The sequence below is a fragment of the Ixodes scapularis genome, unplaced genomic scaffold (assembly GCF_016920785.2).
Source record: "Ixodes scapularis isolate PalLabHiFi unplaced genomic scaffold, ASM1692078v2 PGA_scaffold2__306_contigs__length_199485367, whole genome shotgun sequence".
Classification (NCBI taxonomy): domain Eukaryota; kingdom Metazoa; phylum Arthropoda; class Arachnida; order Ixodida; family Ixodidae; genus Ixodes; species Ixodes scapularis.
In genome coordinates, this window is record NW_024609857.1 from 162,647,918 (window position 1) to 162,668,570 (window position 20,653).

At 49.8% G+C, this 20,653-nt stretch overlaps 1 protein-coding gene across 1 annotated transcript in view; it reads left to right on the forward strand.

Annotated features, from left to right (window-relative positions):
• The window catches only part of LOC121836643 (4-coumarate--CoA ligase-like 6), a 35,430-nt gene extending 16,704 nt beyond the window's left edge, over positions 1–18,726 (forward strand). The window contains exons 3-4 of the mRNA XM_042291603.1: positions 18,210–18,464; positions 18,722–18,726. Coding sequence (XP_042147537.1) covers positions 18,210–18,464; positions 18,722–18,726 — 260 coding nt within the window. The remainder of the gene's footprint in view (positions 1–18,209; positions 18,465–18,721) is intronic.
• The last annotated feature ends 1,927 nt before the right edge of the window (positions 18,727–20,653 follow it).

The following is a 20,653-nucleotide window of genomic DNA, read 5'->3' on the forward strand; positions in this document are numbered from 1 at the left end:
TTCCACACTCAGCGTGCGCGCAGCTTCACACTGCGTCTTGGATTGCGGAATGGCGACGACGCGCTTGCGCAGGTTAGAGCACGCAACGCTAATGCAAACGCGCAACATTTGCGTTTGCATCTATACGGAATACTAAAACTCTCTAGTGATTTTTTTTGGTTTATTCAAATGTTCAACAAACAAAAATAAGGGACTGAAATTTTACAAAATACAGATGTTGATTCCATATCCCGAAAAGTACCTCAAATATGGTTCTTCAAGAATTTACAGCATTACTTAAAGTTGCAATAACATTTACATAGATTGTAAAGAAAGACAAAGCTGAATGGGTGGTGCAAAATGTAGCATATGTCGTGAACTGACAAAGAAACTCCTTGCTAATGGCCAGTTTCCTGTACCTTGAGCAAGTGGAGCGTAGCCTAAAAAAGCGACTCAAAAACTTCTGGCGTTTCATGAAGAAACATACCAGGCAGTCAAGAAATCTAACATTAACGCAATTAACCTGCTATTCCTACGTCTCCGAAGTCTGTTTCTGAGCTGGTTTCACATTATTCATTTTTGGTTTTTCTAACCTCTACACGCTGCCTGTGACATGGGGTTTTATTGACTCGCTGCCTTTAAAGAGCGGTACCGTCGATGACGTAATTTCGGCTATCGGAAAACAGAACTATACAGAACTATACAGAACCGACAGGGTTCAATTAAATCCCAGCATTATTGTGAAGGGCTTAATTACAATGTTGCACGACGTCTTTACAGAAAAGTGGAAGTATTCAAGTGTCGTGACGACTTTTAAATCGGGTAATTGTATTGATGACAGTCGGGTGATTTCATTTAAAATCGAATACGCGTTTCGAAGTGTGTTTATTGATTTGATTAAAAAATTTTAATATTATAGCCTTATTTCCACAATGCACAATACCACTCTTTAATGTTTTTAACAACTATTTGTTTCTACAATAACTTGAGCATGGTAAAACACTATATTTGTCCTGCTTGATTTTTGTACTTGCTTCTGTAGGTTATTATAAAAAGGTAAAACTCAAAGCACTCACAGTAATTTTGCTTGTAAATGTATGTATGACGCGTAGCCTATTTTTTGCTTGAAAATAAATTGCTTTGAAATATACAAACGCATATATCAAACGTGATTTGGCCAGAGTTCTTTTGCACACCTCCATATTAACTCTCCATGCTGTGCCAGTAACTCGAGCTCAAGTTTGTGCACAAGTGTAGTTTCCAAGCACGATATACTCAGAAACGTTAAAGTAAACGTTCCTGGCGGCGGACTAAACACGGCTCCAGGGAGATTCCTGTTGTCGTATAACAGAACATTTGTCAGAACTGAAAGGAAAGTAAGACAAACAGAAGTCTCATTCAGTTGAAATGTATTTAGGAAATTATCTACAGCCTATCAAACAAAACCAAACAGCTAGAACTTCCCAGCTTGTTGCCCCTGCTTCGCGTGTGGTGAGTTAACGCTTAATGTGCCTCAAGATTTTGACAAGTTCTTGGTCATTCGGAAAAGATGTTAGCTTCAGGTACTCAGTTCTGTCAGCGTTACTGTAATTTTAGTTTAATTTCCAAATAATCAAATACATGCTGTTAAAATGAACACAACTGCAGACTTACTCTGGCGTGTGGAAATTGTGACATTTTTATCATACAGGTTGAGGTCAAAATCTAGGTATTGGACTTATAGCTACTGAGTACTGCACAAAGACGATCTTCACTGTTTTATACAAATTCCAAACATAAAACATGCCGAGAAAGTAACTAAGGTTTAGAAGAAGAAAGTAGTAATTAGAATATACATAAGGTCTACTTGGAACACTTACCTGTTTCTGAAGCCGTCTAAAACGAATGACGATCAAATCAAAGCAAACAATATGTGCCTACGTGTTCAGTGCCAATTTCTGTGTGCTGCACCACTGTCATGATTTATAAGACAAGGGAAAAGAAAGGAATAAAAGAGAAATTTTCCGCGGCGCAAAAAAAGAAGAAGGATGAAGAGGCGCGAGAGGGGTCCGAAGAAATCCAACGAGGCGCGAGATTTGACGGCTGTCTTCTGGGGTTGCGGAGCTCGGGTCGGCTATGTCCCCTCCTCGAAATCGACTCCGCCAGGCTTGAACTGGTCGGCTATGTCCCGTCCTCGAGATCGACTCCGCCAGGCTTGAACCGGTCGGCTACGTCCTGTCCTCGCTATCGACTCCGCCAGGCTTGAACCGGTCGGCAACGTCACATCCTCGAAATCGACTTCGCCAGGCTTCAACCGGCCGACTACGTCCCGTCCTCGAAATCGACTCCGTCAGGCTTAAACTGGTCGGCTATGTCCCGTCCTCGAGATCGACTCCGCCAGGCTTGAACCGGTCGGCTACGTCCTGTCCTCGCTATCGACTCCGCCAGGCTTGAACCGGTCGGCAACGTCACATCCTCGAAATCGACTTCGCCAGGCTTCAACCGGCCGACTACGTCCCGTCCTCGAAATCGACTCCGCCAGGCTTGAACTGGTCGGCTATGTCCCGTCCTCGAGATCGACTCCGCCAGGCTTGAAACGGTCGGCTACGTCCTGTCCTCGCTATCGACTCCGCCAGGCTTGAACCGGTCGGCAACGTCACATCCTCGAAATCGACTTCGCCAGGCTTCAACCGGCCGACTACGTCCCGTCCTCGAAATCGACTCCGCCAGGCTTGAACTGATCGGCTATGTCCCGTCCTCGAGATCGACTCCGCCAGGCTTGAACCGGTCGGCTACGTCCTGCCCTCGCTATCGACTCCGCCAGGCTTGAACCGGTCGGCAACGTCACATCCTCGAAATCGACTTCGCCAGGCTTCAACCGGCCGACTACGTCCCGTCCTCGAAATCGACTCCGCCAGGCTTGAACTGGTCGGCTATGTCCCGTCCTCGAGATCGACTCCGCCAGGCTTGAACCGGTCGGCTACGTCCTGTCCTCGCTATCGACTCCGCCAGGCTTGAACCGGTCGGCAACGTCACATCCTCGAAATCGACTTCGCCAGGCTTCAACCGGCCGACTACGTCCCGTCCTCGAAATCGACTCCGCCAGGCTTGAACTGGTCGGCTATGTCCCGTCCTCGAGATCGACTCCGCCAGGCTTGAACCGGTCGGCTACGTCCTGTCCTCGCTATCGACTCCGCCAGGCTTGAACCGGTCGGCAACGTCACATCCTCGAAATCGACTTCGCCAGGCTTCAACCGGCCGACTACGTCCCGTCCTCGAAATCGACTCCGCCAGGCTTGAACTGGTCGGCTATGTCCCGTCCTCGAGATCGACTCCGCCAGGCTTGAACCGGTCGGCTACGTCCTGTCCTCGCTATCGACTCCGCCAGGCTTGAACCGGTCGGCAACGTCACATCCTCGAAATCGACTTCGCCAGGCTTCAACCGGCCGACTACGTCCCGTCCTCGAAATCGACTCCGCCAGGCCTGAACTGGTCGGCTATGTCCCGTCCTCGAGATCGACTCCGCCAGGCTTGAACCGGTCGGCTACGTCCTGTCCTCGCTATCGAATCCGCCAGGCTTGAACCGGTCGGCAACGTCACATCCTCGAAATCGACTTCGCCAGGCTTCAACCGGCCGACTACGTCCCGTCCTCGAAATCGACTCCGCCAGGCTTGAACTGGTCGGCTATGTCCCGTCCTCGAGATCGACTCCGCCAGGCTTGAACCGGTCGGCTACGTCCTGTCCTCGCTATCGACTCCGCCAGGCTTGAACCGGTCGGCAACGTCACATCCTCGAAATCGACTTCGCCAGGCTTCAACCGGCCGACTACGTCCCGTCCTCGAAATCGACTCCGCCAGGCTTGAATTGGTCGGCTATGTCCCGTCCTCGAGATCGACTCCGCCTGGCTTGAACCGGTCGGCTACGTCCTGTCCTCGCTATCGACTCCGCCAGGCTTGAACCGGTCGGCAACGTCACATCCTCGAAATCGACTTCGCCAGGCTTCAACCGGCCGACTACGTCCCGTCCTCGAAATCGACTCCGCCAGGCTTGAACTGGTCGGCTATGTCCCGTCCTCGAGATCGACTCCGCCAGGCTTGAACCGGTCGGCTACGTCCTGTCCTCGCTATCGACTCCGCCAGGCTTGAACCGGTCGGCAACGTCACATCCTCGAAATCGACTTCGCCAGGCTTCAACCGGCCGACTACGTCCCGTCCTCGAAATCGACTCCGCCAGGCTTGAACTGGTCGGCTATGTCCCGTCCTCGAGATCGACTCCGCCAGGCTTGAACCGGTCGGCTACGTCCTGTCCTCGCTATCGACTCCGCCAGGCTTGAACCGGTCGGCAACGTCACATCCTCGAAATCGACTTCGCCAGGCTTCAACCGGCCGACTACGTCCCGTCCTCGAAATCGACTCCGCCAGGCTTGAACTGGTCGGCTATGTCCCGTCCTCGAGATCGACTCCGCCAGGCTTGAACCGGTCGGCTACGTCCTGTCCTCGCTATCGACTCCGCCAGGCTTGAACCGGTCGGCAACGTCACATCCTCGAAATCGACTTCGCCAGGCTTCAACCGGCCGACTACGTCCCGTCCTCGAAATCGACTCCGCCAGGCTTGAACTGGTCGGCTATGTCCCGTCCTCGAGATCGACTCCGCCAGGCTTGAACCGGTCGGCTACGTCCTGTCCTCGCTATCGACTCCGCCAGGCTTGAACCGGTCGGCAACGTCACATCCTCGAAATCGACTTCGCCAGGCTTCAACCGGCCGACTACGTCCCGTCCTCGAAATCGACTCCGCCAGGCTTGAACTGGTCGGTTATGTCCCGTCCTCGAGATCGACTCCGCCAGGCTTGAACCGGTCGGCTACGTCCTGTCCTCGCTATCGAATCCGCCAGGCTTGAACCGGTCGGCAACGTCACATCCTCGAAATCGACTTCGCCAGGCTTCAACCGGCCGACTACGTCCCGTCCTCGAAATCGACTCCGCCAGGCTTGAACTGGTCGGCTATGTCCCGTCCTCGAGATCGACTCCGCCAGGCTTGAACCGGTCGGCCACGTCACATCCTCGAAATCGACTTCGCCAGGCTTCAACCGGCCGACTACGTCCCGTCCTCGAAATCGACTCCGCCAGGCTTGAATTGGTCGGCTATGTCCCGTCCTCGAGATCGACTCCGCCTGGCTTGAACCGGTCGGCTACGTCCTGTCCTCGCTATCGACTCCGCCAGGCTTGAACCGGTCGGCAACGTCACATCCTCGAAATCGACTTCGCCAGGCTTCAACCGGCCGACTACGTCCCGTCCTCGAAATCGACTCCGCCAGGCTTGAACTGGTCGGCTATGTCCCGTCCTCGAGATCGACTCCGCCAGGCTTGAACCGGTCGGCTACGTCCTGTCCTCGCTATCGACTCCGCCAGGCTTGAACCGGTCGGCAACGTCACATCCTCGAAATCGACTTCGCCAGGCTTCAACCGGCCGACTACGTCCCGTCCTCGAAATCGACTCCGCCAGGCTTGAACTGGTCGGCTATGTCCCGTCCTCGAGATCGACTCCGCCAGGCTTGAACCGGTCGGCTACGTCCTGTCCTCGCTATCGACTCCGCCAGGCTTGAACCGGTCGGCAACGTCACATCCTCGAAATCGACTTCGCCAGGCTTCAACCGGCCGACTACGTCCCGTCCTCGAAATCGACTCCGCCAGGCTTGAACTGGTCGGCTATGTCCCGTCCTCGAGATCGACTCCGCCAGGCTTGAACCGGTCGGCTACGTCCTGTCCTCGCTATCGACTCCGCCAGGCTTGAACCGGTCGGCAACGTCACATCCTCGAAATCGACTTCGCCAGGCTTCAACCGGCCGACTACGTCCCGTCCTCGAAATCGACTCCGCCAGGCTTGAACTGGTCGGTTATGTCCCGTCCTCGAGATCGACTCCGCCAGGCTTGAACCGGTCGGCTACGTCCTGTCCTCGCTATCGAATCCGCCAGGCTTGAACCGGTCGGCAACGTCACATCCTCGAAATCGACTTCGCCAGGCTTCAACCGGCCGACTACGTCCCGTCCTCGAAATCGACTCCGCCAGGCTTCAATCGGCCGGCTACGTCCCGTCCTCGCAATCAACTCCGCCAGGCTTGGATCACCGCGCTCGGCATCGTCATCTCGGTCCGAAGGGCACCCGCGGGCCAGGCATCATTCTCCGACGATCCGCCCAACGACGATCCACCCGCCACATTCCATGGTGACTATGCAGAGTGATGACTATTTTTGTTGGCAGTACATATATTTATTTTCGAATGCAAGATTAATTTAATTTATCCGACACTTTGATCGTATTCCTGTTTTTTTTTTTTTTCTTCTTCTTACAGTAAAGTACTTTCGAGTTCTCCCGGTGGCTCTGGTTTCCATGATCATCTTTCACCTTCCCAAACGAACCTGACAAATTAGCGAGCTTGCCAGGATTCGTCTAGGTGCATTACCCTAGTTGCGTTTTCTCGGGAAGTGAGAGAGTTGAGGGGAAGGCTGAGTTCGTTGTGTTAATATGGAGCTAGAACGAATAATCGCGTTGGGTAAGGAAGTGGGGTACACGGGGGGGGGGGGGGGGGGGCGAGCTAAAGAAATGGGTAACTGAAGAAAGAGTTCGGTCGGATGAAGAGAAAGCGCGCGTGAGAGCCGAGAGAGCTGAGGAACGAAATAACGTAAGGGAAGACCGGAAAGCAGCCGAAAGAGCGTTAGCTGCAGAGTGCGCTAAATTAGAAAAAGGAAGGGAGATTCAGCAGCTGAAAATCGCCGCACGTGAGATTAGTCGTGAAAGCGCAGAAACTGTGTGAGACGAGCACGGGGAAGCGCCAGGCTTAGCGATTCGAACGAGTCCCCACAAGTTAATGCTGTAGTTCGACGAACGGAGGGATGATCTAGACTCGTATCTGCAGCGCTTCGAACGTACAGCAACAGGGTTGAGCCGGCCTTTGAAAAAATGGGCAGCCACACTAAGCTTATGCTTAACCGGGGAGGTACCGTTTGTGGCTGGCCGGATGGCACCGGCGGATGCGTTTGATTACGGAAAGGTCAAGCTAGAGCTTTTCCAAAGATTTAGGTATACTAGGGAGGGATACCGCGAGAGGTTCCGCAACGCCGAACCCGAGAAGGGTAAAACGCGCAGCCAATTCGCTGCCCGATCGGCAGGATTTTTGACCGATGGCTTGAGATAGCTGGAGTTGAGAAGACTTCCGAGGCAAATTACGAGACTAGGTCCTGGTGGAACAATTCATGTTGACCAGCTCGAGCAAGCTCGCCGTCTCTTTTAGACAGCGTGATTGTCAGACTTTGGAAGACGTAGCAGCAAACGCTGACATCTTCCTAGAAGCTCAGAAACCATCGAGCTCAAATAGGCAAAAGTCAGACGAGGCAACAAACAGGCAAGGCGCTGGAAACGAAAGCACTCACGCAAGAAGAGAGACGCGAAAAGCTATCCGCTGCTTCATCTGTGGGAAGGCTGAACATAAGGTAGAAAATTGCAGAAGTGACGCGCAAGGCAAGAAAACAGTGACGTGTTGGAATTGTGGCTATGCTAATCATAAGACGGAAAGCTGCAAGGGAAGGCAGAACGAGAAGCAACAAGCCTCGTGCTTATGGACTGCGTCAACAGGGGCTGTTGACGCGCCCGACGACTCCTTCGTAACACTGAATAATGGTGACAAAATCCCGGTAGTAAACGCGGCCATGGGAACACCTCCAAAGTTCTTAGTAGAGAACATTCCGGTCGTGGAAGGCCGTCTCGGGGCGCACAAGATAACGGTATTAAGGGATACAGGGTGTAACACCGTCGTGGTCTGTAAGGAGTTGGTTCCCCGAGACAGCCTAACAGGAAAGTCAAGCCCGGTGTTTCTGCTAGACCGCACGGTTCGATATCTGCCGGAGGTATAGTTTTACGAACACCCTACTATACAGGGAAAGTTGCGGCAAAATGTGTCATTAACCCTCTGTATGATCTGGTACTTTAGAATATAGCCCAAATGCGGGAGGCCAATGATCCAAACCCAGACTGGGAAAATAAAAACGAAGAGAGTCAAGGTCAAGTTTTGGCCAAGCCAACGTCGAAGCCGGAAGCACCTCCGAACGCCGTTGAAGTCGGCTTCAATGGTCGCATGATACCGGGATTGTCCAAATGTACTGACGAGCTCCGGAAAGACAAACCAGCAGAAGTTGCATCCGCGAGGGAGAAGGGAGCGGGGGGTCAAATGGAAGGACCAGAGCGACCTTTGAAAGTATCGCAGGCGGCAGTGATCGATGCGACAACTAAGGAGCTCGCCATGGAGCAGAACGTGGGAAAACGACTAGAAAACAGAAGGGCAAGACGAAGTTCCAGTACTTTCTTAAGAACGATTTGCTACGCAGGGCCATTGAATATTCATCCGGCAGAAGGGTAGAGCAACTTGTACTCCCGAGAGGGTTCAGGACCGCCATCGGGGCTCTAGCACATGACTGAATCATGTCAGGATACCAGGGCATGAAGAACACGCTCAACCTGGTGGCGGAAGAATTTTTGTGGCCTTGTATGCAGAGCAAGGTCAATAGATACGTTCGGTCGTGCGATGTGTGCCAACGCACAGTACCCAAGGGCAAGCCGGGGAAGGCACCCTTCGGAAGCTTGCCAGCTATCGAGACGCCCTTTCAGAAAGTCGCGATAGGCATAATTGGCACCATTGTACCAATCGCGAGCTCGGGAAACAGGTACATTCTGACAATGGTGGATATGGCTACGAGATACCCGGATGCGGTAGCGATGGAGAACATTGGATCCCAGTAAGTGGCCGAAGCACTGGTGGAAATGTTCACCAGGTACGCTGTGCCACAAGAGATCCATAGCGACCGCGGGACCACCTTTACCTCAGAGAGGATGGCCAGCGAAACCTGAGGTTCGGTCGGAGGAGGTGCTCCGCCAGAAGGTCTATGGCTATGATTCAGGACTTGCCCGTCTTTTGCTACGCCCAAGCTGCAACGAAAACTCTTTACCTCACAAGCCCGTGATTCGAGGTGACTACGGTGAGCTGCACCTCTTCGCGGTTCGTCCACGCAACGATCTATCAGGGGCATTCTATGTGAGGGACTGAGGGACGCATCTTTACCCGTCATTGAACTACATAGTTAAACCCACTTCTTGTATTCCTTTTTTTTTTTGTAATTATTTTCCTGATTTGGCTTTTGTTTGTATTTGCATTCTGTAAATAGAATGTAGCAACTCCTCTGCCGCTTGACGTTCTTTTCATTCCACTTGCGACCCCCCTCGGGCGAACCGTGGCAACCACTTTCTGTCTTTGTTTTTGTAATATCTTAAAGATGGAATTGCAAAACAAGAACTGATCCCTGTGAGCCTTTTACAAGGCTGACCTCACAAGTTCCATGAAGAGGTGACAAGAGGAAAGCGTTCATTCTGATATATCTTTTTTTTTACCTGGACCATTGTACTGACTCGACCAAATCTGTGAATGCCAGTCATTGTTAAAATTTAATCAAGGTCGAGCGTAAGAAAACTGAAGTAGCTAAGGGACTGGAATGTTAGCGACATCAGGAGTATTGTTTGTAGGTTTAATCTGAATTTAACAGCCGCTAGGCTTAAGTTGGTGCACTCTCCGAGAGGAAAAAAATATGACTAACCGAAGAAGACAGACAAGATGAGGGATAAAATATATACCCCGACTCAAGTGTCCCAAAAGTAGGACGAAGTTGACGAGGAAGGAGCCTCGTCTACCTGGTCAGTAGACAACGCCTTTAGGGGTTTTGCCTCTTTTCTCCTTGTCCTCGTGCACCGCAAGGTGTCTCGAGACTCCTAGCTCCTTGCAAGGAGTCCCACCGGCAGGAGTTCCCTCCTGCCGGTGGCCCCGATCACGGCCGAGGGAGAGCGGCTCAGCTTTGTACTCGCCAAGGTGGAGCGACTACGGGTACGCCTGCACACCAGCGAATCCCCTCGGCACGCATCTGCAGCTGGCTTTGTTGGCAGTGGTGCCGCCGGTCTCTGGAGGCCATCCTACTGAGAGATCGACCAGAATAGACTTAGTGCTGCGAATGGCTCGTGCGAAAATTTCGCCATCGCTGGAAGGTGCCTGTCCGACCTTTTGCGTGGAGGATCAGTGTGTATGATGCCCTCGGCGCCTAAGCGGGGCTGCCCTGCCTCTGGACAAAAGTCTGCCTCGTCAGCTGCCGCTCTATACAAGGTAACTATCAAGACTCGAGCCTGCTTCGAAGTCTCAACGTCTTCCAATCGTGCGTTTCAACACGCCTTGGATTTTTGCCTCCAGACTAAAGCCTTTCAAGGCTACCCTACCGAAAAACCCAGTATAATATTTCGCTATCTGGATTATGGAACTGGAAATCTATCTGAATGCTATCTAGACTTCAGGTTTTCAGAAATTATTCCTTTGTCTACAATCTGGACTTCAGGTTTCCAGAAACAATTCCAGTTAGAATTCCAGTTACGGTTATACTGGGGTATTCAGTAGGATATGCTATTCACAAGGTCGCAAATACTGCGTCCATCTTGGTACATTTCCTTGCGGAGGTCGGCCGAGCCCTGGGACTGCGGGAAATACCTACGTCAACGAACAACGCTGTGCCCGCACAAGCATACTTGACACTTGTATATAACCTTGCTTAATACGTTGTGAACGGCGTGGACCCTGGCGAAACACCGGAAGAATGGATACACTTCTAGGCACGCTCGTCAAATCAGGTAATCTCAGCTCGCTACATGGGTTCGGGGCGTACAAGCCTGGTCACCCTCCAGGCGCTGCGTCTCCTCCTGACCGCATAAATTACTATGGCGGCCCCTTGAGCTTCCATCCGCTTCGCCCAGCGGTGGTTCTTCATTAAAAATGCTTACGTCCGGACCATATGCGTTCTTCGTGTCCTTATCCATCGGACTCGACCACAGAGTCGCCGGAAACCCCCTACCGACCATCGAAGGTGCTCCCAAATGGGCAACAAATGGCGTCAGAGGAGCCGGTGTGTTATGTTTTCGTCGTCGCTGCGTTTTAACTCCTGACTGCTGAAGTTTCCTCGGACTTTCAAGCTGGCGAACGACCTGTAGCAGAACAGGTGTCTTCCGCCTCTGATGCTGCATTACCATCGGGACTGCGGCAGGCAGCGGCATGACACTTTTACGACGCCATGAGGCGGAACTCGAGGGAGCACAAATGAAAACGCCGTAAACACCAATCGGAGGTACACATTCCAGACACCGTAGGTAGCCTGTCGCTTCGGCTCGGGGCCGTCTGTGTCCCCCGATTTGTTAATCGGCCGTTTGAAGGGACCATGAAATGACCTTTTTACTTTTTATAGATAACTTTTACATTAAACCGTCAATGTTCACTGAATGCCGAACAGGCATCCGTTTTCGTCTCGGTTTATTAACTTCTACACAAAAAATTATTGAAATATCGACTTTTTCATTCTCTCCAACTGACCGCAAAACAAGCCGTGACGTAAACCGTTTCCGGAACCGGAAGTTCTCTCGGCAATAGGAGAATGGGAGTGTTAGCGGCAACGAGTTGGGGTGCGCCGGTAGGTTTTACTGCGCTGATGTCACCGACGTATTTCCTGAATCGGCGCCTCTCATCGCCGCATCGCAGCTGAGCGAAATTCAATGAGATATGTTGCGCTACAGCGACAGCATGGGACTAGTCCCATACGCCGGTATGCCTGTTGGGAAGTGCAGCGAGTCTTCCGGTGAAGACTCCAGAAGTCAACCACCCTGTCATTGTTGGCAGAAGGGCCGGCCCGTGTCAGTCGTTTGCAAAGCGACGTAGATGGCGTTTTTCGCGGCCTCGGAGATGCAGGAGCGAGCCGACGTTAAAAAAGATACGTTTGAACTACCAGTGTCAGCAAGAGCCACGTAAATACCTGTTTACACTCGGAGCGGACGCGCGCGTTCGATGGAAGTGCTGTATTCGCGCTGTTTGTAAGCGCTTCGGGACCGTTCTTTTACGATTGCAACTCGATACTGACGCGACACTCGGCAAAGAAAGGTTGGACCGGGGTTGTACGTATACCTCCCACGAACTGTTATAGCTCGACAGTGACGTGCAGTCTGTCAGAATAAAAATGGCATACCAATAACAAAGTGTACATACCGTGTTACGAAGGTAATCCATACGGCGTTTATTTCAGCTCTATATCACACAAAACAAGATAGAATCGACGAGAGTCCCTTTTCGACGAGTGTTCGTCAACACTGCCTCGGAAAACAAGGGAACCTTGAATTGAGGTCAGTGATCAAACTATAATACGGGAAGGGTCCATAAGGGTCGCGCGGGCATATTCCATTTAGCACGCCAGCCGGTCGTATACGCAGACGGTCTTGCGACGAAGCAACGCAGCGCCGAGTCGGAATGCCTGCTAGGCCTATATTCTGAGCACCTCGCTTCGTCGGAGTCGGTGGATCCAGCGTTCTTGTTCGTCGTGGTCTGTTTTAAGTACTGTTTTCTTGCTGCTTGAAGTCGGCACGCGCGGGAAGAACACGTAGAAAAATAAACGTTCAGTCAGTCAGAGTTTTGAGAGGAAGGAAAACAAAGAAAATAAACGTTCGTCGGCGGCCGCCGCCACCCAAGTAACTGTCGGCCCTGCCCTACTGCGCACGCGCAGTAGTTGCTTTGTTTACCACACGATAGATGGCGCTTGGCTCTCAGCATTATCAAATTTGGCAATTTTCGCCACACATCTCTAATTATGCTACAAAATGTGGATCTGAATATTATTTAACAAAACTTTTAGGAAACATTCGCCGGCTATTTATTGTTTACGATCGCGGAGCTGGTGAGGTAGGCTCTTACCCAATAGGCGACCTGGATTTGGCTGACGTGCTCCATTTCCGCGGATGCATCGTAGTGAACAGGCGAAGGAAGGAAGGCGTAAAAGAGTCCAGTTTTCTTTTAAAAGTTCTATAGCAAATAATTTTTTTTGGCTCCCTATTTTTGTGTTTTTGTGTTTCTTTTCACACCTTTTACGACGTGCGGTGGATGAAACTCGATTTTAAAATCATTTCATGGTCCCTTTAAGCTTACCTAATTGAAAACTGTACCAAATGCTCACACTCTATGCTCTTCAATACCTTGCTTCCTTAGTCATTGTTTTCGCTGCATTGGTATTTGCTGCTAATCCATTTTCCCAAGAGCTCTACTTCCCGATTTTGATGCTCTGTGGAGAGATGTTTATGTTACTGATATAAAGTAACTAAATGCCGTTATTTGCTACTTATTCATACATTAGCCAAGGCACTCGTTACTGTGATAAAAGAACGCGCTACACAAGCTTGAAAGCAAGGCGCTACTTTTCCGTCAATATGAATGTGTCGTTTATATGAAACAGCAGCCGCTTCTAATTTTTGTAATCGTTAGAATTACATGCTTGTTAAGGTGTTCATTTCCGGATAACTGTGGCTATTGGGCTGAAGTTTCGCCGCGCATACACAGCGCCACTCCTTTTCATGGCGAGGCGCACCCATACTAGTTAAGGTGGTTGCAAACTGACGCTGTGGCCCATGGCGAGCCGAAAAACTTTCATGGCAAAGCAGGGGAGATTTCATTCCTCGCGACAACATGTTCCGGAAAGCTACGGCTTCCCGCCCCGTGAAGTGTTCAATCACAAAACCACTGGATGCTACCAATCACATTCACGAGCGGGGGTGGAGAGGAAGTGAAGGCTTGGGCAAGGCTTGCCTGGCTCGGGAGTCGGGATTCGCCCGACTCCCGAGCGAGTTCACGCACCGAGCACGTGGACAGAGACGTTAGGGAGTTTTAGAATAGTGCACGCTAAAGCTTTGCGCACGCAAAAAATAGCGTCGTCGCCACTGCGCATACGCCTTGCGTATGCTTTTTTTTGAAAATTGCGTACGTACGCAAAAAGTCTGTGCGCTCCTCCAAGGTCGATTTGTAATAAGGAGTTGGCTAAAGTCAAGACCATCAGAGTTAAGAACGGCGTCGTGATCGCAACATCGGCGGCATCCTCGCGACTGCGATTTTCAGCACGGGACGACATTGCACTCGGTGCGGAAAACCCAGTAAGGTGGGCAACGATCTCCGAAAACTTGATGCTTGCGACGTGCGAAAATTTCTCGTCAAAGGTACGGTGTGCAAAACTCAGTACACGACACCTCTATTACCAAGGAAACACAGGCGGACACGATCGGTCGACGGCTGGCGTCGCATTCTCACGTTTAAACAAATGTAAAACGTAACTCTGGACCAAAAAACTTTTTTTTTGTTAAATTACAGCGTTTCATGTGTGAAATAAAATTGTGACTATCTTGGTGGCGTTTCAAGCGCGGGATGCTTGGGCTTTTGCGTCGCAGCGGAGAAACGCTGTTTAAAACTTTCTTGCGTAGCGTGCGCTAACGCAAGTGCTAAATTCAGCGCTAGCGTGCGCTAAAATTGCGAACGTTATTCTCAAACTCCCTATTTCCACTGGTGGGCCGGTTGGCCAGTCACATCGCTTCCCCCTCTCCGACTCACCACGGCTCGCTGTCGTGTTCAAACAGATAGTTGGGAAGGGGAGCCAGCTTTTTTGACGGAGCGGTGAGCCGTTCACGGACCACGCCGCCAGTTTGCGTACCCCTTAAGGTGCACTGACAAGTCAACGTCATTTTTTTTAATTATTATCCGAAACGATTGAAAACGATACCTGGACGTTATCCTCAGAATTCGAAATTGGGGAAGTAAACAAAAAACAATTTTCCAAAGCCAGATTTGAAGTTCCCGCGCGATCCGCGCCAGTGCTCTGACATCCAAGATCAAGTCGTCCTGCAACTCAAGTTTCCCTCACGCCTTCGAACCGTACCTACACGAAGTGTCGTGTTCGCCCGCGTCCCGCGATCAACCGCCCTTCTGTGAGCAGACGACGCTTCACTTTCGAGTATCAAGTTTTTTTACGGCTTTTTAAGCAATCTCAAATGCTTTGAAACGGCGTGAGGTCGAAGAGAACGCGCAGTGGATCTTTCTGAGTTACGTTAGGGGCCACGTCGCGCCGGTTCTGCGCAAAAGGCTGCCCCAGCGGAGTCACATATTAAACTAAGGCACACAGACACCAAACCCAGTTGTTTTGACCGTTTGACGATTTCCTTTCCAAGTCCGAGAGGTCGTCGGGCCTTTGAAAAAGAGAACTTCGACAGATCCCCCGACTCTTCGATCATCCTCATATGCCGGCGCCGCCATGTTTCCCGAGGGAGGGTACAAAGTCAAGAGGCCAAGTCACTCCGGACCTCAAGGGCCGTAGTGCGTTCGCAATTGCGTTAGAGAGCATCTTTTAAGAATGGCCGTCTTAAACAATATATAAATGTTGCTTACATAGTTTCTAAATTTAATAATTTTTGACGTCACAAATAAAAAAGAAAAAGCGAGGAGGTGAGAAGAGGAAGAAAAAAAAAAAGCCAAAAATAATAAAGGCGCGCGCGCGGGCGTGCGAATTATTGCTTTTGCGTTGTGGTATTTTTCCTTGTCTATGATTACAATCAGTATATACAGCGCCAAAAAACGACAGGACAAAGACGAGAGTAAACAGGACGAGGCGCTCGTCCTGTTTACTCTCGTCTTTGTCCTGTCGTTTTTTGGCGCTGTATATACTGATCATGAACCAACTAGCCCAAATTTCTACTTTGCTATGATTACAACTTGCATCGTTTTAAACAACAAAAAATACGACCTTTGAGGTGTCAGTGCCCCTTTAAGACGTGCGCGGGGCAGACGACGCGGGAGGCTGGTGCGCTTGTTGTGCTGGCCTCGCGCTTCGTAAACAACCTACCGAAGGCAAAAGGGCAGTGCACCAGGTATTGTTGTGGTCGTGTAATCAAATGCCACAGCAGCATAATAAACAGAAAGGAAAATATGTGTCCTAATAAAAGTTTTATTCGTTTCTTGGGAGGTAATTCCAGAAAGATCGCCTGAAGCTGCGCATAGGACAGGGTTGATGAAATATTGTCGTATGGTTCAGTAGTGCAACTACGCTTACTTTTCATATTAATAGCGTTTCTTCGTATATCGCGCGAAAAAGCATGCAAGAGTTTTGCGTTGTTTGGTGGAGCCCGTGCCGTCACTTTGAGGTTGGACTGAGCTCGCGCTCACAGGGTCCTCAATCCGCAGATGACGAACGATCTACCAGAAGTCCCTAACGTAAAGATACGATGGCTCCCCGTGGATGTTGATGAAAGAAACCGGAATATACAGTTGCCATTTTTTAAGCTATTTTAAAATGAGAACTATACTCCGTTTCACTGTAAGTGCGAGCATGGTAGAAGCGACAACAACGACCTCTGGACTTACAAGCGTCCCCGCCTAGCACGCGCGCTCGTGCAGTGCAAACACTGTTCAGGGCCACACGCTTGCGTTTGTAGCTTCGGCTCCGCTTGCGATTAAGGGGAAACGGGGCATAAGCTCATTTAGCTTACATGACAGTTTTGTTCCCCGATGCTTACAAGAGAAGGCGAGGAAGCTGCCAAAGACATTAGGTAAAATGAGGCAAGTAATCGTAGCCCACCTTGTGCACTGACTTCAACAAATGGTTGAAAATAAATTGGAACTTTTGGCTGTACTCTAGTTATTTATGTATATTATAAAAAAGAGTGTATTTAGCCTACACCAAGCATAATTGCTCTCCAAGGAATGTTAAAACATTTGACTCAAGAACATTCCTAGATCGACCAATAGGAGCGTGCTGGTAATTATAGAAGTATAAAAAAGAAGTAAAATAAGTAGAATGAGAACAGGACACATCACCAAGGTAAATATCTAAAAATGTATGATTAAAACTCATAATTAACCACATTTTTCGAAAGAAAAATAAAGTAAATATTGGTTTCCTTTCCTGGTATTGTGCCTAGACAGCAAACAAAAAAAAAACAATCACTCTAGAAACCTTACATACATCGTAAGGAAGATAACACTAGAAGGGGACGGAAAACACGCTTCGTTTTGTGCAAAACTTAAAATTTATTTGTAGTGGCATGTATCCAAGTTAAAAATGTTTATAAAATTAACAAATAAGGGGGACATTATTGGCACAAGTGCAAGTTGATCGGTGGTCACTCCTTTTACTCATAAAGGTGCGAGTTCGTGGTACCAACTCACGTACGTGCGTCGTGCGTGACGACGCACGTGCGTCGTGACGCACTATGCACGTACGCGTGACGCGGACGTGCGAGCTCCGTGTGTCGAACGTGCGTGTTAAAGTGTGTCGTTACGACGCAGCGTCGTAATCTACCGGTTTGACGGCAGTGCTACATATGCGCAAACACAAGGTGTCGTAGTGAATAGAAGAACTTTTCGATTTTGTTATTCGATCCGTTCAGAATACCTGGGAACAGATGAGCGGTGTCACTTTCACGTCCCACTTCGGTTTCCTTGGATGGCTTTACCTACTGTTGCGGTCTGGCTGTGCATGTCTCGTCATTTACACAGCAACCGGTAACTCAGACTTTGCAAGGAGGCTTGCATGGTTCAGGCAGTGTCTGCGACAGCGCAGCTGTACGCGAAAAGACAATTTCAGCAATACAGCATCCTCATCCCTTCCAAATAGCTCGGACTTCTCAAGAGCGAGCGAAACCATAAATACAAACAGCATTTGTCTCGAGACGGATGTCTTAGGTGACGCTGCCTCGCACTTGCGAGACGCACTTCGCTGCCGACAAATGCTCTTCTCTCTGGATTATCTCCTCTACCCCGGAGACCTGGCACACAGGCAGCCTTCTTTTGCAGAGGTTTCCGTTCCTAAAAAAAAAAATATAATCACCGCTTCTTCGACAGGGCGAAAGCCGCAATATTGCAACGAGCTGCTCGCTATTGCAACCGACAGCACGACGGGGCACGCGAACGTTACAGTAGGGCGAATTTGCGTCACGGCGCGGCGCCTCAAGTATCGCTCCCGAGCGCCCCCCGCGCCAGCCGAACAGTCCCAAACTGACATACCCTGTGCACATATTTTTGTGTGCAAATTACCATACCCTGTGCACGTCTTTTTATGTGCATTTTTTAGTGCAAATTACAGATACGAACTGGGGTGAAAACTAGCTATAGCACTTGTGTTGCAGCCGGACCCCTACAGAAGTAACTAAATGTCTTTACTCTGTACTTCGTCAAAAAGTGAGAAAATTACGTTCCTCGTTTTTTTATTTTAAAAGTAACTACGTCGTCACTTCATTAGCGAAAAGATGTAACTACGTACAGGTAACGAAATATCTACAGGTCTGGTCCTGTATAACTGGCTAATGGTTGCTATTGCGTCCACAGGAGACATCGCCTACTACGACGAGACTGGACGGTTTTACCTCGTCGAACGGTTGAAGCAGTTCTTTCTCTGCATGGGACGCCAAGTTGCGCAGTCAGACATCGAGACTGTCCTGCTGACTCACGAGGGCATTGAAGAAGCGGCCGTGGTTGACGTTCCCCATCCGGAATACAATGATGTGGGAAAGGCTTTTGTGGTTTTAAAGCCATCCCACCGAAGAGAAACTACGGCACAGGAACTGAAGGAGTTCGTTTCAGGTAATCACTTTTTTTCTGTATCGAGTGCGATAAACATGGTAAGCACAGCCAGTTTACACGATTATTTGCATCAATTTTCTTAATAGTTTGTTTTACCAATTGCTTATGTAACTATTATACATATTGCATGAAGTAATTTTATGCCGGCCCGATGTCCACGCACTGTGCATGCGGACGTAATGTGATTAACTGTATAGGCGTAATATAGCAGACCAACTTCACGCTGTTTAATCCGCTAACGTCTAATTCGAGGCTAGGGTAAAGTGATGCTGCACTTGCGGCATCGCACCGCTTGAATCTCAGGCCGCGTACATTACAGGGCTTCCGTGTGCATAGAATAAATCAGCGTCCCCCTTTAAGCAGACATTGATGAAGGTCCCTCCAAGAAAGGTGCCAGACCCATAGGTGCAGTTTACACAAGGATACATTAGTGTTCGTTAAAGTGACGCAGCTATCAATGTGACTTTACAGTGGATTCACACGGGAATGATCCTTTCTTTGTGCACTGCTCTACAGTATTTAAGGATTTTTATGACGTTGAACTGGCAAGAGGTATAGACGACTGTACTGGTAGCGAAAGCAATGCGGGCAGATATTAAGGGAAGAGTAGACGAGAGAGCGCGCGGTGATGTCAGAACACCTAGCTCTGGTTTGAAGGACTAGTGGGTAGACAACCCAGGCAGCACACCAATGTCGGTCCGACATTGGCCTAACATTGGCAAAGACCGGCCTTAATATTGGACAATATTGGAAGCGCTACCCTTCCCAACGTTGGCCCAGTGATTGGTGCCAATGTTGGGCCACTGTTCAGCCATCGTTCCAGCCAATGTCGGCCCTATCATCGGTGCCAATGTTGGGCCTTTGCTAAACCATGGTTCCAGCCAAGGTGCTCCCACATTAGCGAATACCGGCGTAATATTGGACAACACTGGAAGCGCGACCCGATCCAATGTTGCCCGTTATGCTGATTTTTGGCCATCGTTGCACTCGCCCAGCTCTTTGCAAGTGCATTCACCAAGTTGTTTGCAAAAAGGAAGGTAAACAGACACAAGAGATTGTTTTAAAATCTCCAAAAAGTTTATTACATACAGCTTATATTGTAGACAAGCACAAACTCAGCAATTTGTAATATGTGAAGAGGTACTATTCAACTGTGATACAACTAAGAAGATTGCAAAGCAAACACCAACCGGGGTAATTCTTGGGTAGTGTCCAGTCTCCCGGCAGCTGGAAGAATTTTTTCCCCAAAATTCTACCGCTATTCGCCCTTCATTGGCGGTGCAGTCAGTTCATCGAACGACATTTAATAGACAGATCGTTTCATCAACACGCGATGTTTCATAAAAAACTCAAAATACAATTTTTTCCCTCTTTTTTTTTTTTTTTTTTGCAATGAACCGCTTCAGACTTGGCATGAAGCGGCGTGAAAGGGTGGGCTGGTTCGGTGAGCACGCGCCTCAGGAATACACTTGCGTTGAAATGCCCCTACAGCGTGCAATTCGCGTAACGCATGGCAAGGAAACGTTGCGCTTCAGAAATACACGCGCGACGAAATGCCCCTACAGCGCGCAATTCGCGTAACGCATGTCGATGAAACGAAAATGTCGACGAAAAGGTGGCCACGAAACGTGTTTTTGCGAAACGCACGGAGAATAAAAAAGTCAGCATTCTGCCTGCAGTTGTGACATTATTTCAGACAGATAAGGGCAGGCGACTGTCAGGTAAGATTGCGGGAAACTTATTCACCCGGCTGCTAGGAGATAGGCCCTGCCCAATTCTAGAGGTTATCCGGAAGATTACCCATACGAGAACGGGCAATGATCACCAAGTAGGTTGCAGCGCATTTACTTTGAAAATACCGGACTTGAAAGGTCTAATCCAACATATATGTAAACACGGGCACTGCAGAAAAACCACTCTAACACAAAAACCAGAAGGAAGTGATCCGTGAAGATTCAACACGATGTAGCACACGCTGCCATTTGCCGAACCGAACACTAAACGATTCAGAAGAATGTCTTGGGCTTCTATGAAGAAATCGACACGGGTGGGACTTTTCGAACGAGATACCATTTACCACAGAAGCGAAATCCACAGCGGGCCCGCACCCCGCAGGCCGCATCACACGCGAGGTCCGGTCTTCGCGACGCAGGCATTCCGAGTTTTTCAACGGCAAATGCGTCATCCGT